A 22,263-nucleotide genomic window follows, 5' to 3' on the forward strand; every position below is an offset into this window, starting at 1 on the left:
TGCCTATCTAGGTCCCTAGATAGGTATTTCACTCCCCTTTCCCCCCATTGCCTCTGAATCGCGCGCTCTCAAAAAAGTTGAAATCGCCAACCAAGCACCCCGGTAGGCCCCTACACCCGGCACGTGACCTCAAAAAACCGCCATCTCTTCGCATTTTCAAGCATCGCCAGACCGTCCATCCACGACAACCATCTCCAAACACCCAATCCTCACATCATGGCCCTCCAACCCTGTCGCGCGCACCTCCCACGAGCGCGTCACACCCTCCGCGCCCTCACGCCCACACTACGCACCTACGCCACCGAATCAACACCCGAATCCTTCAAAGCCCCATCGCAAGAATCTTCAGTCCCAAGATGGAGCCAAACGCCCGCAGGCATGAAAGCCCCCATGCAGCTCGATTTCGCGAAATCAGTCAAAAACAAAATCTGGAGCGTCAACAACGACCCCGCGAAGCTGGACGACATGTATAACCGACTACTTGGGCCGGGGGGCAGCAAGATGCTGCCAGAGGAGTTGAAGTGGCTGGCTGTCACGCACAAGAGCTTCGATCAGGGCAGACGAGGGTTTAATGATAAGTTGGCGTTGATGGGTAGGTTGCCTGTAGTTCTCGGGTAGGGAGGATGTACTGACTGGTGCAGGTCGATTGACGCTCATTATGGAAGCGACCAAGGAAATCGTGAGCAAGGCCCCTATGAAGGGGTCACGGCAGACGGACGCGTTTGGGAGAACTCCTTTTGAGCATGAACAGCTTGCTTCGGTGGATAACTTGAATGTTGAGGGGCCAAAGGACGTGGTTGGTAAGGAGAAGCTGTATGAGCTGGCCTCGACGGTGGGCATTTTGGATGTCGTGCGGTGGAAGCCGAGATTGGTAAGTTTTTCTGTTGCGACTATGGACCTTTGTCTGACATAGTGTAGCCCCAAAATCTTGAATCATCGGGTGTTGAAGTCGTCCTCAACGGAGCGATACTGGCGATTATCGGTGCGATTACGCTGCAGCACGGGTCGGTCGTTGCGTCCAAGGTTGTGCGGGAGAGAATATTGGCGAGACTGCCGAAGAACGAATAACGCATAAAAGTTGGACATCTGTTTCTGCCAACATATCCAGCACGACCAATTGAGACGTGAAGATTAGCATTGCGAGCGGCAATTCGCCGGTTTATGCCTACAAGCTCGAAGCCGGAAGAATATGCAGCTTGTTGAAGCGCCTGGCATGGGCTGGATCCGGTCTCGCCAGACCAATAATGCGTCTTTACATTTGGAACAGACCATGACAACCTGTAATCATACCATGTATTTTATATTCTAAAAGGAGGGACAACGCTAGACTCTGTATAAATTACGCTACCAAGAGCTTATTAGAAACTGTACTCTGCCATGTGAAATGCCAAAAATGCCCATCAAAAAGAACTCTGCCAAATCTGGTTCATGCTCAATATCGCCCTCAGCGTCTCAAGACTCACTGAATAAGGGGTGTCTCTTCGTCGGGATCCCCACCACGCTCCTCGTCGTTAACTTGAGTTAGCAACTGCATGATTAAATCGGAGGTAATCAACTTCTCGCGATACAGCCACCCTAGTGCGGTACCTGCTCCCGGCCCCAGGAAAATGGACGTGATGACAATAGCCAGCGGAGCCCTCCAACCAACTTCTGTGAACACCCAGTATAGAATCGTCAGTCCGATAAACTGCGAGTCAATCTCGATAAATTTGACCGCCGAACGGGTCATTTCCTTCCGATCATCAGATTTGGTCAAGTTGCCAATGATGAAGCCGTGCGAGAGCAGAGAGCACAGAATAGGAACAGCATAAACAGCAATAAAAGCCTTGGTGTTTGCCTCCATGTGAATCATCGGTCCATCCTGGAATCTCCGCAATTTATTCAGCACATACCGAACCCCTTGCCTGATGAGAGATACATAAGCCGGGAAGAAGAGCCATGTCCCAATAGTAACGGGGTTGTTGAGCGAAACCATCAAAGTTGTTGGAACATAATAGCCCAACGCGACAGCAATAGGAATGGCAATGACTTCCACAAGCTTAACCTGTCTTCCCTTATCCATCTGCACAGGGTCGCGCTCCTCATCGCCGTCCCTCTGCACAGGCTCATCCACATGACCAGTGTCAGTGATCAGGCGTCCAGTACCGGGAAACGGCCAGGCCTTGGCTCCCAAGATAAACGCAGGCACATAAACGAGCTGCCAAACGAGCGCTCCGCCCGCCAAGTTAAACACCAACCACGGCAGGGTTGGTCTCGAAACAACGACGTTCTTCTCGTTCACTTTGCGGGCCGACTCGACCGTGGAGACTGTCAAGAGTGAGCCTACGAATGACAGGATGACGGACATGACAGCCTTGCTGCGGAAGGAGTCAAGCGCTGCGTAAAAGAAGCTGACGAGGAAGCAGGCTGGTGTGCCTAGAATAGGGATACGACTGAGGGTGGGGAGGAGTGCGTGCGAGTGGCATTGCGACCAGAGGAGGGCGGCGTTGACGTCGGAGTGGACGAAGAGGGCGATGGCGGTTGCGATGGCAAGAATGGCCGGAACGACGGCGAGATGGGGGAATAGGGGAAAGTTTTGGGCTGGACGTCGCCAGCGAGATGGCTCTGGCATCTTGTTGTGACTTGGGAGTTTGGTGATGTGGGAAGTTCTGCGTTGGAAAACGAGAGGTTGGATGTTGAAATGAGACCAGACTGATAAGGTGAGTTGAGATGAAATGAAATATTGATATTAAAGTGGCACAAGTCGCACTTGACCTGCGCCTGGCTGAATTGGGACCCTGCAGCGGCCAAGATGGCGCTAGCCCCTGCCGAGCGTAGTGGCTGTTCCGCCTGGAGTTGAGTGTCTGACAGCTGCCAGTTGGAGTGGCCGTTTGGAGGGTCAAGCAACCAGTAGGAAGGAGCGATGGTCAAACTGCCCCTCAGTCGAGACCACGAGACTGACTCTGGGTGAACAGATGATCTACTTGTGAGCTGCGTCAGGCGACGTGTTGCCGAGTATGGAATGAGGCAGACGTTATTTAACCAAGGGCATAAAGTAAGACGTAATGAAGGTGTTCAAGACAAAACACGGAAGAAATAATTCGGGTCTCGATGCATGCAACTTGGCCGGCCTACCCGACATTCCCAATGATAACGAAAAGTGATATTGATGAGATCCCAGCCCAAACAATGCAAGCTCGCCATGCTCTGATACAACGTAAGGTTGAGCTCTGTGCTTTTGGTTTGCTATTTAATTCTTCAAACAATAGATGCCGGCGGCAACAGCTAGAAGCTGAGGTGGTTGCACCTAGTTACACACCGGTGCAGGGGCCTCGAATCATTCCGCTCACATCTATGACGATTATCGTCACAAACTCTTGCTACGCGTATACAGGTATTTACATTCAAAAGAATGGGTGGGGATTACATACTTTACGGAGCCCTTCACTCGTCTGATACTAGGGGCTTCCTCTCACTGTGCAATATCACTCCCGGACAAAAGCAACATGGCGAGATGCTAGACTTGCGAAAGCATAAATTCCTCACTACCAGGATAACTAGCTACTCTGCGGCACAACTTGGCAAGGGTGAACTCTATGGAAACCTGAATGCTATTTGGACGGCAGCAAATACTCGTACTTCCTAAGACAGACATGGCGAGCAAGCTTCCCCAGTGTAGCTCATAAAGAGATCACCGATTCCTTCGCCTTGGTACTTTCCCACTTATTTCTCAATAACTGCAGTCTTATGGGGGATACAGTGCTTGCACTCGTCAAACTTTGCCGCAGTGCTAGCAGCAGAACCAATGCAGCTGAGGTCGGCAGCTGGATTGGCACCAAGCTCGATAACGGCAGCGCCACAAGAGGCAGTGGTACCAATTAAGTGAAGTGCGCACTCTGTATAACTATTAAATATTGTTTCTATTCATGAGAATAGGTCAAGACTTACTGGTAAGGTCGCCTTTGCTGCAACCTGGAGGAAGAGAGATCTCGACCTGGTTCTCAACGGGAACGGCGAAGGCCATGGTGGCCAAAGCAAGAGTGGTGATTGCTGTGAAGTGCATATTGAGGAGGATTGGGTTTATTGAGGAGGATTGGGTTTGTTTTGCTGATTTAGAGTTGTAGTAAAATGGTCGTTTATTGATGAGCTGTTGGTGGTTGAAATATTGAACTTGAGGAAGAAAGTGCCCATTTTATACTTCGACATCGTTACTAGATATTTGAAAAACTTACTTAAATGGTCTCCGACATGTAAGCTGTGCATAATCAAGCTCCTCATGAATCCTTCTAGACGTGATTGTCTGGGAGTCGTATACCAGCTGCAGCTAGAAGACGCTATTACTACACGCCTTGATACTCTCCTCCCCTCTGAGTATACGAATTCAAGGAAATGGTTCGGATTCGGACCGTTCTTGGATTTCGATCCTTCACGATCGGCGTCAGATAGATCCTGAAGGAAGCCAGCAACACTAGCCGCGAGCGCAATAATTCCCAGTCTACTTTCAGCGAGTGCCTTGGTGTTTCTAAGCGAGGTGATGGCTGTGAGGCTGTCACCACCATTCGTATAGCCGTTCTTGCTTCCACAGCTTCTCCCTTCATAACAACGTTCGTCTATCGGTCAAATTAATTCACGCGGTGATATGTACAGGTTCTACTAAGTTAAAGACGACTGGTAAAAGTTCATCTAGGCAGAATATGTATACGGTGATAAAGGATGAAGCCACACCAGGCCTAATGTAATTTATCCCGATACTCTTGCTGACTGCCTTATGACTCGATAAGACCAAAAACAACATAGAGCATATACAGGAATAGGTATCACCAACATGATACGCCACGAACAACGCGCGAAGAAAGCCACCAAATCAAGGAAAAAGCGAACGATACGTACGTTCACGCCGCAGAGTGGGATCAGACATTCGGATATATTCCGATGCAAGTAATTAGCGGGTTGTGCGTCGTGCTTACAGGATTGATATCCATGTCACCTTTGCATTTTCTCTCACAAACTTCGGATGCTACTGCCGGGACGTGCTAAAATGTAACCCTATATGCCCAATAAGCTGCTTTGTTAAAAGGAGGAATTCTTTTAGTGGTGCCGATGAACCGAGTTGCAACGACCCGTGTAGATGATCATCGTAATTGACGTAACAATCTTCATTGCGAGGAAGAGCCGTGAGATGACGGCATAGGAACTCGCTTAACCTCACTTTCGTCTTAAATATTTATTATCTTCTGGAAAAGCGAGCTTTCGGCCATCAGTGGCCGCTCTCATCCACAAAAAGCGCAATACCTCACTCCCCTACAACTATTATCGCACAACCAGAACAATACAAATCTTATCATTATGGGATGCGGCGGATCTAAACCTACCTATGATAAGGGTAACGCATATGCCCAACCTATGGCCAACGGCACACCAAATCCACAAACTGGCTACAGCGTTGCCCCTCAGGCTCAACAGCAACCCAACAGGAAGAAAGAAAAGGCAGTGAAGGCAGGCACTGCTGCTGGATTTCTAAGCATGCTAGCTGGGTAGCAGACACGAGTCAGACTGAGATTCAGCCGGAAGTGAAGGAGTAGTGAAGGATGGATTTTGAAGATATCTTATGCGCATACGATTATACAATGTATTTGATAAGATTTGAGCTGAGATTATGAGGTTGGGTACATGTATTCTAGCTTAAACGCCAACCGATAAGCACATTAAAGCGAATCATACTGGAGTGACAGTGACAGAGTACATAGAATCAAGGTCAACGGCCCACAAGCTTGTCAGATAGCTGATGCAATATCCGAGGACAAAACGCATACCACAGGATACCTAACGGAAGCATTAACCCGAAATCCTTGCCGGCCGTGATTGATGGGCTTCTTTTCGAAAGCATACGCCATATACCAATAATGTAGGAAGCTAGCGCCCCCTAGTCTTGCGAGGCACTAACGCTCCTTCGCATGAAGCACCCTGCTGGACATGCTTCTGCGGTCATAGCATCTTCCCGAATGATCTGAGCCTAAGCCCTATCCGAGTAGTTTGACCCTGCTAAGGAAGATCGACGGTAGATCGAACGGCACGCACGCGCCGAGTGCGATCCTTCCAAACGGAATCTTTCCGAAATACATACTCCCGAACCTGCATCCTAATCCGCAACCACGCCAGAATTGCCGCTGACATCAAACTTTCCGAGTCTGTAACGCGGTATGTGCAACCTTGATCGTCACCTGCCAGCTTCTTCGATCGCGCAAGAAGATCCCGTCCCTGAAGGAGTAGTATGAGTAAGCCGGCACTACTTACTCAGCCTTCGTAGCTTTTTATATCCATGAAAGACGTCATCGCGATATACAATGCGCTGGGCGGAATCTTCCTCATGCATACGCAAGTCCTGATCTTGTTGACACGTACTGCCTTTGGTGTACTTCTCAAGAGCCGTGTAGAACGTTAGCTTCGTAGGAGATTCTGCAAGCCCACTGGTTGTAAAATGAAGTGATAAATGGCGAAAGCTTCTTGTTAGCGAAGAAACCAAAACCCTAGGAACTATGATAAGGCAAGTAGTCACTGGCATATTGGGCTCGTGATCAAGCACTTGATGCTCAGGCGCTTATATTGTAATCGTCAATTCTTTATAGTCTCAGCACCTGATGATGCTTAAATGCATTTCATGGCAAATTCTTCTTGTTTTATTAGTTGTCTCGCCCACATAACTTGGCTTGGTGCCTCGTCTCACAAACGACAACTGTGGCGCGCCACAATGCATATTCGCGGCCCCCAAGGCTCACTTCCACATCATGTGTGCCAAGCTGAGCAACAATCTAGTCACACCAACATCCGTTGGATTACCTTTTTGAAGCTGAGAGCCCATCTAGAAATGGTGTTGCGCATTAGCTGATACACTCGGCCTTGACAACTGCCATGCCGCGACTAATATAAATGTATAAGCTTAGTACAACTAGTCCAATTGCACTTCCAGGTACAAAGCTAACAGACCGACCAAACGCATGAGTCCATATTCACATTATAAGGAGCGGAAGATAATATCTACCGACATTCCCCTCACCGCAAAAGGAAACCTCAGCCACGATGCACACTCAAATAGTGCTCCCCACCTCGCCTAAGAGTTGCTGGGCATCTCCTGTATTTGTCTTTCCTGTCTCAAGATGGGCATTTCATATGCGACGGACTGCTCATGGCCCATGTTGTAACCTGGAGAATTCATCGCCGCAGGTGTGGACGTCTGACTTCCGTCAAAAGTGGCCTGGTGCTGGTATCCGGGGGGACTTGACATTGGCATGCCAGATACCGTGTTTACCGGCGATTTGGCCACACTAGATCGATTCATACGGTCGTAATTCGGATCGTAACCCTGCATTTGGTCCAGAGGGGGTGGATGGTATTCGGTGACAACGGCCCGTTGAGCATTGGCATTGTTTTTCCGTTGGCGAAGGATGAGGAAAGCGACTAAGGCTAACATAGCCAATGCCCCTAGTTTTGGAAATTAAGGGTCAGTCCAATACGCTCAGTGCAGTTCGATTCATGGTCTTACCAATTCCCCCTACTACGCCGCCAACAATAGCACCGACCGGTGTGGACGACGACGACGACGGAGAGGTTGTTGCGACGACAGGCGGGCCGGGAGGCATTGTAGTTGTTCGACTGCCGATGGTAGTCTTTATACCCGTCTTGTTTAAATAGTAGTAGATGGGCAATGTTTCCGCGGCTGTGCCGCACACTGGCCGAGTGAATCCATGGTACAAGGACCCTGCATATGAGAGAACAGCACAGGAAGGTAATTGCGGATCGGTACTACTGCCATTGGTATAGTTTCATCATGATGGGTGTCTTTCAGAGCTGGCTTACCAAAACGTCGTGCTATCTGCACTGGCTACTGAGGCCGGCGACTGGGAGTTATATGGTTGACACGACGTGGCGAGATCACAAACGCCTGTTCCACAACAACCAAGGACCGAGTAAATGGAATCGAAGTGACAAGTGTCGCCGCCGAGGCATGACGACCAAGCTGACGACGTTAGTTCCGCTCTAGATGTAGCAGCGGTAGCGTTCCAACGCAGAGTATGACTTACGGACGGTGCCAAAGACATATCCGCATAATGTAGAGCCATCACGCTTCATGAGCTCGGGAACGGGAGATCCCGTCAGAGGCGGTGCTGTCACCGCAGCCGGTAATGGCGGGGCATCGCTCGTACGAGTCTGGTAGATAAGGTTGGCGTTTGCGAGGGTTATTGTATATGTAATGAAAAGCACCGTGGTGCTATAAGGTTGATGTAGCAGCATATTCATCACCGTCTTGCCGTCAACTGTAGTTGGGTTATTTACAAGCAGGTTCGGGTCAATGCAGCAGTGCTTGGGTTGGGTACCAAGAGCACATACTTGTAGGTTCTTGCTGTCTGTGTTTTTGCTTTGTTGGCCGCCTTCCCCAAGGAATAAGGCTTCGTCACAAGTACCGAATGAGGTCCTCGGCTGAAGTTGGGCACTTTTGGCGTTCAATAACTTGTGTGCTGAGACACAACTTCCAGCTATTATATCGTTCAGCGTGGCTGTTCGGCACTTCATCTGCAGCCGCCATCCCACGCCACAATGTACATGACTCCCGCCAACATAAGGAACCATCCCCGACGCGGGGACCATAAATATCGTTGCCGAGGCTCATAGACTTTATCGTTCACTGTATATTCTCGAGTCTCAAGCTACGTTATCGTTGCCATTCGCCGGCCATGTTGTGTTGTTGAATGTAAACATAGACCACAACTCACTTTGCGTGATATAGCCAAGGTTGACCATCATATTTATGAACCAAGTCAACCGTTTCCGGCTTGAAAACTAGAGCTAGAGTCCTGCGGCTCGCAAGTACATATGGACAACGTGAATGCGAACAAAAACCTGAATTCGCCAACTGCCCTCAAGGCCCCAATCACCAGTAGCAAGGATGAATTTGATGGACTGCAATGGAAACCACTTTCAGTTATAGTGCATGAATATAAAGGTCAATCGTCAAGATGTCTCGGCAAGAGGTATGTACGAACGGGAGCAAACCAAACCCCACAGCAGCGACTAGGTCATTGTGTTGTTATTCTTCCAAGTGGACGGGTTACAAACCTTTACGGCAGTGATTGGAGCAAAGTTCATTGGACACACGAAAGGCATTCTTATTTTGTAACAAAGCACAAGGATAGTTTTGATCTCGGGTACAAATGAGCTCTGTTACCGTCAAAAATTGTTGAATGTGCAAAACCCGCCACCTTTGAGTGGTAAGCAAGCAAATACAACTTGTCTTTCCCTCAGATCCTTCCGCAACGGTGAACATCATTCCATCTCAGTTTCCATGGCACGGCTGATTTTCTGATGCCTTTTGGTCCCCATACAGCCAAGGCACTGAAACGTCACACATATTCAAATCTTGATTTCAGTAATCCCTACCGCTCGCAATGCCGTCAAACGATCCTGCGACGAGCCAACCTGCTGAATCTTGCCTGTGCAACGATCCAGATACAGCCAATCCGTGCCATTGTAGGTAACAGGCGTTCCCTCTGGTACATTCCTACATTTGAAGTATCAAAACACGTCAGCGTTAACCGTTTCGAAAGTTCAACAGCCTCCAGCTTGGGCGTCACTTACACTGGGATGGTCATCTTGTCAGGTGGCCCAGTAATTGCATTCAAAGCCCACCGAAATACAACATTATACCCGTCACCGGCAGTGTTCCGGACATCAATTTGGTATTGATTCCATCCTTCGCGCGCCCTCTTCATAAATCTTATAAATTGAGTGGAATTTGTGATGCTGATGGCTATGGTACCTTTGGGCGAAGGCAGTCGGTCTTGGTAAAAGGTGACATCGGGAGTGAAGGTTTTGTTTTCAAGACTAAAGTCTCCATTCCAAGTGTCAATGTAGTTCTTTGCAGCTTGATATAGAACTTGAGGGGAGACAACGTCGCATGGTAGAGCCGCGGAAGCAGATGTGGCAAAGGTTGCAATGGTCGCTGCCAAGAGGAAGTTGAGTCCGAGCATTGTGTTGGTTGAAGTGGTGGTGGCTTTAAATTTGTGAGAAGTAACAATATCTAGTTGAAGATGCTTCGAAATAGGTTCGTCGGATACAGATCAAAGGACACGGCTACCACAGAGAGGGTAGACACCGTTTATGTACACAATATCGCAATAGTGCTAATCATTTGGAGTTAAATCGTCTCTACCTAACTCGAAGGCTGCACCATAACGTGCTGCTAACCCAGACGGACAGTCCAGAAAGCAAGTTGACAAAAAGAATTGTGAAGTCTCAGTCCGGGTTGCACAACCCGTGGACTAGAAATCGTCACTCGTGACGGGTCAACATGCGCAGAGAACTGTATTTGGAATAACGGGATGGCGCACTGCTTCCTATCTGCCTTGATGAACCAACACTCCTGTGGCACCGTATTATCATGATGTCTTACACGGTGGTTTTGGCCATATTCCTAAAGATTCAGTAGTCCGCTACATAGTTCACACCTATGAATAATAAAAGTTGACACACAAGTAACACACTGGGAAGTTAGCTCAACTCATTTATACTTGTCATGCCACTATGGCTAAACTTTTGCTAGTATTGGCGGCGTGGATTATCTCTGCCGGTAAGCTTCGGAATGAGCTTAACTTCCCACGGTCTGTATCCATTCATGAGCCAGTTTAGAAGACCTTCAGCAAGCAAACAGGTCGGTGACGTTCACCGTTGGCAGGCAACGTGTCTCACTCATTTGTACGACTCATTGTACGACTCACTGTGCTGACGTCTCAGGAATGTTGCCGCCGTTGGTCTACGTAGCCTGCTGTGATGACGGCGATGACGGTGACGTGACTCCAGGCCAACGACGTTGCAGCGCCAGGCGGGGGTTCTCAGACCTGTTTCAGTATCATAAACCAGATCTGGCCTTCGATGAGGAATAAGGATAGATAATTGAAGTAAGTAATTGAAGTATCACCAAGCTCGTCGTTGTGTGGTAAGTTGTCTCAAGTTCTTGACATTGAGATATGTCATCACTGTGGTACGCGATGCAGCCAACTGCTTCTCTACATGAGCATATATCACGTAATTTACGACTCCTCATATCCAACTTGTCGAAGTTCATGTTCGAAGTATTCACCGACTGCACATTACATTGAGCGTATGGCTGACAAGGCCCGTATGTAATTTCAGGAATCATCACACCCTGCATCTGATAACTACCGTGCGAAGTAATAAAAGTTTTGCTCTTATTCATTAAATCAATCATCAACACGCCATTAGTAGTGTTTCCCTAACGATTTTTAACCATACCACAACTCACATTTGGCAGAACAGTATCAACATACAAGATATGCGAAAACAAGTATGGGTTTTTGAGAACTATCCAGATCTCATTTATTACGATGACGATTAGCATGGACTGACGTCCACCAGTAACTTCCTTTGCGCCGTTTACTTCCCTTTTGCACACACTAACTATTTTTAGATGGCTCGCAAATTGCAGACGCAAGAAGCTAATGCTGCAGCCACAACCGATCCGATCCATAATCATGATCCCGCAGCGGGGAACAACACCACACATGGACATCTCCATCTCACTTCACCCTCTCCAAAACAACGAACACCGTCACAACATACCCAACTTTCCCATCAATCACAAAATGCCAGACCAACCGACCTTTTACGATCCCACCTCTCCCAACGAACAAGCTCCTCCCCTCCCATCCGCCCCCCTCCAACAACTCACACCCCAAACCGTCCTCCAACCACCACTCTCCCGCCGCGGCACGGGCCCAGGTCTCATCCTCCTTCTCCCTCCAAATATAGACCCAAGCACACGCCCTGAAAAGCCACTAGATCCGGAACCCGTTCAAAAATGGGCAGAAGAGGGCTTCACAGTCGTTGGCATCACAGGCACATCTGACATGGTCCCTCTCATCACAGACGCAGTGGACATTATTAAAACGCACGAGAACGTCAACATTAAGGATAAAATCGGGATTATAGCGTATGAATGCCCCAAGGATCTGTCCACATCTCAATTACCGCCTGAAATTGTCTGCGTGGCTGCATTCACAGAACCAACCACTGTGCACCTCCCGACATACTTCCACACATCTACACAGGATTATAACAAGACACGCAATGTAACAGTGTCAACATACCCAAATGTTAAACAGCACTTCGTACTGCCTAACTCGAGCAGTTATGATCCGCCCTCTGCCAACATCGCACATACCCGGAATCTCGTATTTCTCAAGAAACACATTGGCGGACCAGAGTTTGACATTGAAGCTATATGGGAAGAACACACATATTGGGAATTTGAGAGAAGAAGCGTAGCACAAACCATGGCTACAATGGTTGTAAGTATGTCTCTGACAATTCAACAACAACAACTGCTGAACCCTTAGGCCGAGCCATATGTGAACCATGTCCCAACAGTAAGTTACACTCTTCCAAGATAAGCAGCCGCTAATTCCACAGATGACGGGCGGCATGGGACGCAAAGCCCTCACAAAATTTTACAGAGACCACTTTATTTTCTGGTATTTACGCTCTCACATACCCCCATGAACAATCTCTAACAACACAGTAATCCACCCGATACGGCTCTACAACCCATTTCCCGAACCGTAGGCCAAGACAGAGTCGTCGGTAAGTCTTTCCCTCACGTCACACTCACCACATACTAATAATGTAGATGAATTCATCTTCTCGTGTACTCACACGTCTCACATACCGTGGCTACTGCCCAATATCCCCCCCACAAACGTCAAGCTCGCCATTCCTATGCTGGGCGTCATCAACGTCCGTGGGGATAGACTGTATCACGAGCATATCTGGTGGGACCAGGGGACTGCGCTTCGGCAGGCGGGTTTGCTACCTACGCATTTACCTGGACCTGATGGGCGGATGTTGCGACTTCCTGTTGCGGGGGTAGAGTGTGCGAGACTGTTGGTAGATGAGACGGATGGGAAGAGTAACGAGATGATTGAGGGGGAGATTGGCTATTGAAACTGATCCTTATGAAGCTTCAGTGCTTGAACATCCATCATCCTGAGTGGAAGTCGGCATGCTTCACCAGATCTGTCATCCCCAGCCATAATTCCGCAAAAACAATGTCATATTCAACCAAGGACACGCTCGCTCCATGCACATCCATCAGCCCTTGCTCTTCCTCTCCCTCCCACTCACCGTCCCCGTCTCACCAACCCAAACCCTCCGCCTATTCACCACCGGAATCCTATACCCCCTATCCCTCTCTGGCCGATTCCTCTCCCAGAAATCACTCGCCTCCGTCTCCAACCTCCTCCTCCTCCTCGTGCCCTCCCTCTCCTCCCCACCCCTCCGCCACCTCATCCTGCCCCCCAAATCAACCGCCTTGATGACCACGGGCGCACAAACCTCAAAGTACATCCACCGCGCGACATGTCTATACCGCTTGTCCAACCACCTGAAGAACCGACGAGCACTCGTACTAAACGCAATCACCAGACTCGCAAGCACCAAAAACGCACTAGAAGGAAGGGCAATAGACCCTATCGTTTTCAGGGACAGGTTATTCTCGCCGCCCCATTCCTGGGTATTCATCCCAAACAGACCCGTGAAGAAGGTCAGCGGCAGGAAAATCACCGTAAAGGTCGTGAAGATCATGACGCTGCGCGACTGGGCGCTAGCCAGATCAGCATGCAGTCTGCTCAGACGGACCTCGTCGACTTGGGCTTGCCGCTGGACCATTTGCAGTAGTTTGTCGTAGTCGTCCCGTGTAGACCGTACACGTTGAATCATTTCATTCGCTTGCTGTGCGTATTCGCGGAGGCGTTTCAGCGCTTCGGAGAGAAAGGAGCGTCCATTGACGGTTTGTTCACGCAGTTCCGGGCGATTGTAGATGGAGTGCATTGATATAATTACTTTGGACTGCCTTTCAAAGAGGTGTAACAGTGTCTGCAGCTCGTCTTCAATGTCGCGCAGTTCAAGGAGTGCGGATGTGTTGTCGCGGTTTTCGCGTTCGGCGCGTTGACCTTCTTCCTTGTGGCGCTTGCGGATGTTGCGGGCGCCGTTTTCGACGGGCTCATAGTCGAATGCTTTGTCGCGAAAGCCTTCTGAGCGGAATTCTTTGAGTGATGAGGTCAGGCGTTCGGTCTGGACGGTTAGTACTGACTGTCTTGAGGGAGGGCGGTGGACTTACAAGCACGCTGATGGCTTCTTCAAAGATTCGGAATACTTCGAGATCTGGGTGCGATGATCGATCGAGCAGCACGCTGATTGCGTGTAGGGCAGCAAGGGCAGCTAGATCAAGCGCATTCTCGCACTGCCGTGTGAGATCAACATTGACTTCGTTGAAGATACTATCTCGCAGATCGGCCTGCTGATACAACGGTCCTTCAATGGGGTCACTCTCCCGTTTAGGGAAGAAAGATATCACCGTATCTAGAAATATTAGCATCTCAACAACTTAAAAGATCAGGAAACTCACGAGACTGAATCACCCACAGCCACAACTGGTCCACCATCAAAACATTCCCATTCAACACCCTGTCCTCCTCATCGCCAGGATCTCGCCCCAAAAGTCGTTCCCTCCAACTACTCCCCGAACTGCGCTCACTCCCACCACTCTCAGAAGCAGCCACATTACTCGAGCCTTGCTTGCTGAGCACAAACCCCTTGGGGTCAATAGCAGGCGTTCGTTCCTTGGTGAGCTTGTACAGCATCTGATCGTCATCGCGCGACCGTGTATCACGCAAAGACGGGTACCTATACTGATCGAGTGTACGACGACAATTAATGGGTGGATCGTGCCCGAGATACTCCCAGACGACTTGAAGCTCCAGTGAGTCCGACTTCGCAACCACTTCCGGAACGGGATGCGCTCTGCCCTGAGAGAGTCGTTGGATGATAGTATCCCGGCGTCGAATCAGGCGCTTGTACGAGTCAAAGTGCAGATATGGCAGAAATAAGCATGTATATGTAGAATCGGCGCTTCGAATAGGCGGAGATAGCGACTGGTGTCCAACAGACCGGTTTCGCGGAGACACTACCACATCAGCACCCGTTTATATCACAACATTAATCAACTTACAAGTCCTAGGAGCAGAAAAGTAGCATCCCGGTTTCGCATAATACGCATAATGCTGCGCATGCCTCCCCCTCGTATGCTTCGTCATCCAAAAGTCCTGCCCGTATAACGACGAATAATCCTTCTTATACGACACCTCGAGCGTCTGCAGCACACTCTGCGAAACATCAGTCAAAATATACTCATTTTCCGCAACGCACATTAGACTCACCTTGACCCAAGTCGGATTATTAAACGGCACATGCACCCACACAAACTTCCTACTCTTCACATCCGGCTTCACAAACGCCATGGGCACCTCATCCACGATAACCGTCTCACTCACCCCCTTCTCATCCTTGACTGCCCGTCGGATAGCCACCACCGCGTCCGGCAGCCTCGGCGACTCGAGATCCTCGCCATCACTGCCAAGAACGTCTCCCATCGCGCTACGACTGCGCTGCGAAAACGGCGGAAAATCTCTATACTCGAAGCGAGATCCGTCGCTGCCCAGACTAAACGAACGGCTTATAGAGCGACCCATGCGGCCGCGGAGCGGTGGCGAGAGTCGATCAACCGCGAGGTCTTGTTCGAAATCGGCACGTACCAACGGCGACGCATGACGCATAGGACTCGACTTTGGTGATAGTGCGCGTGAGGGCGGCGTAATTGGACCAAGGGGCGTAGTCACCGGTGCAGAATGCGGCACCTGTCTATGAGAATCAACAGGTCGAAATACCGGCGACGCAGGGGACGTTATAAACCCAGCACTAGACAACGTATCCTGTATGCCGAGGGCGTTCTTGACCGTCAATGGATCCGGCGCCGTGACGGGTAAAGGCGTAGGCGCAGCATTGCTCTTCGACATGAGGGACGTCCTGCCGCGATGCCTCAGAAACCTGCCCTCGTCCGGACTCCCCTCCACCTCGTTCAACCGCTCACTCAAACACTCATCAGGCCCTTTATTCAGAAACTCCCTCAGCGGTAATCTCGTGCTCCACGCCCGCACGGTCGGACACTCATTCTCCTCCCCTTCCTGGTGCTGGCTCACCGGCGGATCGTCAAAGAACCCATGAACCTCGACATTAACCTTCTGATCGAGCCCCAGCTTCCACGGGCCGGTGACTGCCCCCTCCGTAACATTCACATCGGCATGGTGAATCTGATGAGACAGCTGTTTCAGGAATAAATGCAATGTGTGTACATTATGTCGTCCAAAGGACGCAATGTTCGCATGGTCGCTCTGCAGGGGGAAGATGCGCTCCTGTCGCATCCCCAGGATAGCAGACTTGATGGACGTCAGGGGCGCCGTGAAATACACGTCCCGAGCGTCGGAGGAATTTGTGCTTCCCCCCGAGAGACGCGAGTCGATGGTTTCGTAAAACGTCCATACCTGCAGGTCGTTGGATACTGCTTTGAAGTCCTCGTCAATATGGATGAGAAAGCTGTTGCCCACGCGCAGGTCATCCGTTACAGAACTGGGCAGCGGTGCAGAGAGCTGTAGCAAAGACTGGATACTACATGCGAGACTGGGCATGGAAAAGTAACTGGACCCCTGGTGAGGCGTTCCTAATTCCAGTTAGCAATATAAACACAAGTCGAACAGATTCAAACTCACCGAAAAACGCAATGCCATAACACTCCCTCAAGATATTCTCATACCTCGCATCCCTACCGGCCTTTACAAGCGCCAATTTCACCACCATCCCCCCAACACTATGCCCAATAAACACCACCGGCCTCTCCTGATCCTCCAGCTCCCTCAAATGCTGTAAGTCCTGTAACAGCGCATCGGCAAGCGTGCTCAGCGTCGTGCCATCCTCCACGCCAGGATGCTCATACAGCAATATACGCGCCTTGTCTGCCTCCCGTCGTATTCCCTGCCTCACCCACGACGGTGACGGCCGCTCACTCTCATCCTTCACCTCCGCATCTCTCATGGACAGCGCGCCGTAGTAACGACTCATAAGCCCATCGCGGTTCCAGCTGCGTAACGGATGCCCACCGGGACACGGCACGGCGACAATATCCACCGTGGTCTTGTCATGAGTGAGTTGGCCGGGGGGGTCGATTGTGAAGCGCGGCTGCGGATCATTCTGCACGAGTGGTTCGTGTTTGAGGTCCGAATCAGAAGTAGATGAGGTTTGGGAGGGCGGCGACAACGGCTGCGGCGATTGTAAGGATGCTCCATCACGGGTAAGATTCGGCGGACTTCCAGGGTTGACGGCGAGAGATGAAGAGTCTCGAGCGATGGTGGGAGAAGTCGCTGAGCGGGAGAGCATTTTGCTTGCGTGTGATGCTCATAGTCCGCAGGTGAGTGTTTTTAAAAATTCAATCAAACAAAATAAAGTATAATGAGAAGAAGCTCTAAAATTATGTCAGTAAATATATCACCGACTCTTACAACCTCGCTTCCATTCATCATCACCTGCCTACAGCTCCATCACGCATCAAGTCACGACCCTCCATTTCACTCTCACAGCGGAACCCCAAATCACCTCCCTAACCACGACGACCTTGGTTCATGCATATTTCACCTCCGAAAGCAACCCCAAATAGCCCGTGATTTAAACCAAGTCCATCGTATTTTGAAAAGAGTCCCGCTGTAAGCCCTGTTCGTCGGCCGTCTACCTTGTTGCAGCGGTGCAGAGAGCTCATGTGAGATGTGGTCGCCACCGCGTGATGCTCGTGATGGGGGGCGCGTGGCCTCCAACCCTGTGACCTGGGCTAGGTACTACCACCACGGAAACTGCAATTTATATTGCAAATATATTTAGGCTCCCTTTTAGTCGTATTTATTTACAGCCAATGCATCTGTTGAATCTATAGACTTTCGCAAATGTGACTGCCAAAGCACCCACTGCCACAATAGATTCCCAAGCCGCTCAAGTCTGCATTCAAATATCCGCCCCAAGTTGACCAGTACTCCGTAATTCCTGTGCAAATAGGCATAATAACAGTATGCATCAAACACCCAGGTCTGCCGCCAAAGATCGCAATGCTCGTGCACCCTACCATGTCCCAAATGATTCCCAAGTGTCCCTAACCCTATGCCAACTCATAATCCTTCACCGTCGTGCAGTGAACCATCGCCTCAAAGTAAACCCTATTCTCGATAATACATGTCTCGCCCGGTCGCACTGGGAAAGCCCCGTTGGGACCCAACTGCACCGTTTTGCCACCCGTCGTAACTCTCACTTTACCTGATGCCACCGAAAACACCTGCATCTTGTCCTTTTTTACATCCACGTTGAAGATCTGTCCGGGTCGTATGGTGAGAACATGGAAGCAAATATCCGGCGAAATAGTAATAGGTGTGGATGAGGTAAGAAACGCGCCGGAATATGCTACGTCTATCAGGTGGTTAGTTTCGTGCGAGCTATCACAGTCACAGAACGTGCAATACGTACTTCGAGAAGCATCTTCACTCGTTACACGACCAGGCGCAATTTCCCAGTCTTCCATCTCATAATCTGGCGTCCCAAACTGCCCCGGCTGCACGCCTGTTACGCGCTCCGACCCCGACTCCTTGTTAGGTTGCACACTCGGTGACTTTGTCTGCGTTCGTCGTTTCGCTACGATACGTTCCGGCTCAGCACTACTTCGTAAACTCGGGGACGCTGCTTGCGCTTGTCCTCGACTTCCAATATTCTCCTTATCCATCTGCAATCGGTTCAGGACACTTTGTCTCACCGGCCGTCGACTAGCCAGCGTCAAATCCTGTTCCTTAGGAGAATCGATAAGGGATCCAGGCGGTGGCTGCTGTGGAGCTGGTTGCGAAGACCGAACCACGGGCATCGGTCGTACTGATAATGGCCGGACCCCAACCGGTTGTCCATCATCAACACGTGTCTCGCTCCTTTGGACGTTCAGTGAACAATGATCCGGTTCACCCGTGGCGTGAGATAAGTATGCACATCCTACACAGATGTGATGCTTGCAAAACTTGTTCCTCTGCTCCTGATCCAGGCGTGGTAATACAATGCATTTCTCGGACAGCCGTGCCAGAAAGCCAGTGGCTGCATGGCAAGCCAACGGGCCAGAAAGCTCCACGCCAGTTATGTAGGCAACAGCACACGCATACGTCTGGTGATCCATCATTGTTCCTTGGTGATGTTCTATAAATGAAGTTGGCAAATTCCTCAGCTGGGGCATCTTAGCCATGGCGCTGATGTCCGGTCGAACAGGGTGGGTGTGCCCTTGATAGTTAATCCGACCCACGTATGTCAAAACATTCATATCCTCGGGCTTTGACGTTTCAAAATGCAAGCCAAGATGGTCCGCCAACCGGAAACGGCGTTTAATCGCCGCAGGCTCAGCCGGTTCTTGGAACTGACGCTTATATGCAATCCCTTTCATCTCAGTGTCTGAAAGACGGGGAACAGCAAGACCTAAAGTCTTATCGGATAGAGGATTTTGTGATATAACAATAGCAGGCGAGCTTCCCGCAGGATTTTTGTAAGTCCCAACCTGCGAAAGGGTGCCATCGCCATTATCGTTAAGCGTTAGATTCTTATGGCCGGCACCAAAGTGGCCACCCAGAGCCATCAATGTCTTCAGTGTGCGTCGACAGCTTCGTATGGGGCAGATGAAAGGATAAACAGGGTCATCGTGTAACTCATAACCAGCCGGAATTAACGCTCCTCTCGCTGAGGTCAACTCTCCATCAGGTTCTACAATACCAAGTTAGCAATTTTAGTCCCTGTGTTACAGTCCGTACTGGCATTTACATACGACAATACACCGAATACGGCCTTCCATCACTAGCAAACTCCACTGCCATGGCAATATTCGGCCGTGAGAGTGCCGCAGTAATTGCCTGAAACGAGTTTGCAGATAGCTTCCCGCTCGGTGGTCCGCTCCGCCAGGTGTCCTGGTTCCCAACACTTGAGGGTGGCGCTCTCAAGTCAGGCAAATTAGCCTTGGGCGGTCCTGAGCTCGGTATCGTGTGGCCGTTAACAAACGACGCAGAAGCACTTCGACCTATTGCTGGCGGGAGCGGAACAGGTGTAGGAGTAAAAGAAGGACCCTTTGCGACAGGTGCAGGAGGTAGGCTTGCTCGTCCTGATGGATCGAGGGCCGGAGTTGATGGAGTGCCAGCCGTCGCAGCATTAGCAACTGTAGGTGGCAGCGGAACAGGTGCTTGAATAAAGTCAGCCACGTGCAGTGAATCACAACACTTGCTCAGGGTCAAGTTCACTCACTCTCCTTGGGTTGAGCCGCAATGGCAGGGATGGAAGCCAACGAGCTATCAGAGTCGGTACTCTCCCGTCTAACAGGTGTCAGGCTGCTCTGTTCTCCTGTAGGTGTAAACCGCCCAGAATTCATGTGGTCATCCATCCACCGCTTCTGCTCTTGAACAATTCTTGCGAGTTCCGAAAGCCTCACTCGTGGTGGTGCTGGTGGCTCACTCTGAGCTGGTCCCGCACTGCCATCAAACTGCGGAATAACATCGCTCACCACTGGAGGAGGAATAATCTCATCAACATCCATCCCCGACTCCTCTTCGTCATCATCTGTACTGCTTGACCAGTTTTCGATGGCGTCCTCGTTCCACGTCGGATCGCGCTCCTCCTCCTCCTGCACGGGACGCTGATGCACAAAACCCCCCAGCTTCAGTTGCGGTTCTGCCATTTGGGGGGGCGAGGCACGTCGAAAAGCATACCACCTGTAGTCTAGGGACAATACGAATGGGCAAATAAGAGACTATAAACACCCGCGAGTCCAGATGAGATGGTGGACCATTGTCCTGCGATGTGAGGTGGATTGCGGCCAGGGCTTGACTCAAACGGGAGGCTCTGATGGTGAATCAACCTACCAGGAGGTGAAAGCTGCGGTGCGCCAAGTGCCTCAGTGATTAATACACTTGACCGTTTGAAGGTAAGCTGTGTCGGAATCTGGAGCCTGGCTTGTGCCAAGCGATGTGGTGAAGTGAATGCACTCGACCAAGATGAAGTTGAGTGTGACGCGCCGTCAGCCAAGTCGCGCTCCGCTTCAATGTTCCTAAAGTGGCTGCCAGCCCCTGGAGTGGATCTGGGGTCGGCGAACTCATGCACCAGGGAAGTGCGTGATACGAAATAGCAAAATCACACTTTCATCCCAGTTAATAACCATATTTCTACGGAGTACCATGACCCAAAGACCCATAACTTGACCATTCGAGACGAAACGTGCACATGTTGCAACATCACCCACACCATCAGTCTTATGAATAAAACAGCACAGTGAATTGTCTAATGTAGTACACATCGCTATAGTACAAGGCCCTACACCCCCATCACAGCCCATCTTCCCTCTATTTACTCTTCTTACCAGCCTTCTTGGCCGCCTTCTTCGCAGCCTTCTTACTAATAACCTTCACGCTCTTCACCTCCCCGCTCTCCGCCCTCATCTTCTCCGCCTTCCTCTGCCCCTCCAGCTCCCTCTCCCTCCTCCACCGCCGATGCCTGAACCACTGCTTCCGCGTCCTGAACCGCTTGGTCCGCAGGCCCGTCGTCTTGACCAGCCGTCCGATGCGCCAGTTATCCTCGCGGTAGCTGTAGTCCGACCGCAGCTTCAGCAGGCGATCCGGCTCGCCAGCCTCCACGCGAGTCACTTCAAAGGGGATGCCCGAGGGCGACAGGGTCGGCTTTTCGGCCGCTGCTCGGATGGGGAAGGCAGTCATGTTGAGGCGGCGCTTGCGTTCTGCGTTCTGCGGGTAGGGCAGGGAGTCGGCCTTGTCGAAGACGACGCCGATGTATTTGCGGTCGGGGTGGAGGGACGGGTCGCGGTAGTATTTGACGTAGCCGGTGGCCATGGAGTGGATGGTGTGGTCGCGGCCCATGATGCAGTTTTCACCGGGCCACCAGTGCGTGCCGCGTTGTTTGTAGATGATGTTGCCGGGGATGACATATTGGTCTGATGGGAATGTGTTAGCTGCTTTCAGGAACAATTGGGGTGTGTTGCTAGTCAATTGCAGCCTTTCAATGGAAGTGAATGACTTACCTCCCGTCCTCTTGGCTCCCAGTTTGTTGGGAATCCCCCTCTTACTCTTCTTCTTGTACGCTCCCTGTGCCTTGACCGAGGCGTGTCGTCGTCCCAAAGCCAGCACATTCGCCAATTGTGCGCAGTTCGAAGCAACACCAGTAACAGTCGGTCTACCAATGCCAACGCAATTGGCAGCAGCAGTCAGCAACGGCCGCTGCATCGTCAGAAACCGCATCGTGGCGTGCGATTCTCCGTCGGTCGTCGAG

The 22,263-nt window shown here is 50.6% G+C and overlaps 8 protein-coding genes across 8 annotated transcripts; 2 read left to right on the top strand and 6 right to left on the bottom strand.

The window, feature by feature from the left end:
* Positions 1-216: 216 nt before the first annotated feature.
* VFPPC_16321 (RNase III domain-containing protein) lies at positions 217-1,068 on the top strand (the record flags this gene model as incomplete). Its single annotated transcript, XM_018294074.1, has 3 exons — positions 217-592; positions 642-871; positions 919-1,068. 3 exons carry the CDS (start codon positions 217-219, stop codon positions 1,066-1,068), a joined length of 756 nt encoding a protein of 251 aa, XP_018142567.1.
* A 391-nt stretch (positions 1,069-1,459) lies between these two features.
* On the bottom strand, positions 1,460-2,611 carry VFPPC_06395 (hypothetical protein; the record flags this gene model as incomplete). Its single annotated transcript, XM_018285433.1, has 1 exon — positions 1,460-2,611. One exon carries the CDS (start codon positions 2,609-2,611, stop codon positions 1,460-1,462), a length of 1,152 nt encoding a protein of 383 aa, XP_018142568.1.
* Positions 2,612-3,702: 1,091 nt separating this feature from the next.
* On the bottom strand, positions 3,703-4,003 carry VFPPC_16322 (fungal calcium binding protein domain-containing protein; the record flags this gene model as incomplete). The annotated part of the gene is made up of 2 exons (XM_018294075.1): positions 3,703-3,875; positions 3,928-4,003. The coding sequence occupies 2 exons, from the start codon at positions 4,001-4,003 to the stop codon at positions 3,703-3,705; spliced, it is 249 nt and encodes an 82-aa protein (XP_018142569.1).
* A 3,084-nt stretch (positions 4,004-7,087) lies between these two features.
* On the bottom strand, positions 7,088-8,268 carry VFPPC_06396 (yip1 domain-containing protein; the record flags this gene model as incomplete). The annotated part of the gene is made up of 4 exons (XM_018285434.1): positions 7,088-7,458; positions 7,520-7,782; positions 7,834-7,993; positions 8,058-8,268. 4 exons carry the CDS (start codon positions 8,266-8,268, stop codon positions 7,088-7,090), a joined length of 1,005 nt encoding a protein of 334 aa, XP_018142570.1.
* A 3,365-nt stretch (positions 8,269-11,633) lies between these two features.
* VFPPC_14028 (dienelactone hydrolase) lies at positions 11,634-12,990 on the top strand (the record flags this gene model as incomplete). Its single annotated transcript, XM_018291799.1, has 5 exons — positions 11,634-12,338; positions 12,387-12,416; positions 12,460-12,521; positions 12,569-12,630; positions 12,677-12,990. 5 exons carry the CDS (start codon positions 11,634-11,636, stop codon positions 12,988-12,990), a joined length of 1,173 nt encoding a protein of 390 aa, XP_018142571.1.
* Positions 12,991-13,137: 147 nt separating this feature from the next.
* On the bottom strand, positions 13,138-17,313 carry VFPPC_06397 (ankyrin repeat protein; the record flags this gene model as incomplete). Its single annotated transcript, XM_018285435.1, has 6 exons — positions 13,138-14,118; positions 14,165-14,406; positions 14,453-15,010; positions 15,056-15,209; positions 15,264-16,600; positions 16,650-17,313. The coding sequence occupies 6 exons, from the start codon at positions 17,311-17,313 to the stop codon at positions 13,138-13,140; spliced, it is 3,936 nt and encodes a 1,311-aa protein (XP_018142572.1).
* Positions 17,314-18,079: 766 nt separating this feature from the next.
* Positions 18,080-20,665, bottom strand: VFPPC_14029 (cupin, RmlC-type; the record flags this gene model as incomplete). Its single annotated transcript, XM_018291800.1, has 4 exons — positions 18,080-18,384; positions 18,442-19,704; positions 19,766-20,173; positions 20,236-20,665. 4 exons carry the CDS (start codon positions 20,663-20,665, stop codon positions 18,080-18,082), a joined length of 2,406 nt encoding a protein of 801 aa, XP_018142573.1.
* Positions 20,666-21,326: 661 nt separating this feature from the next.
* Positions 21,327-22,232, bottom strand: VFPPC_14030 (50S ribosomal protein L27; the record flags this gene model as incomplete). Its single annotated transcript, XM_018291801.1, has 2 exons — positions 21,327-21,928; positions 22,016-22,232. The coding sequence occupies 2 exons, from the start codon at positions 22,230-22,232 to the stop codon at positions 21,327-21,329; spliced, it is 819 nt and encodes a 272-aa protein (XP_018142574.1).
* Between the last annotated feature and the right edge of the window lie 31 nt (positions 22,233-22,263).

The sequence above is a fragment of the Pochonia chlamydosporia genome, chromosome 5, assembly GCF_001653235.2.
Source record: "Pochonia chlamydosporia 170 chromosome 5, whole genome shotgun sequence".
Lineage (NCBI taxonomy): Eukaryota > Fungi > Ascomycota > Sordariomycetes > Hypocreales > Clavicipitaceae > Pochonia > Pochonia chlamydosporia.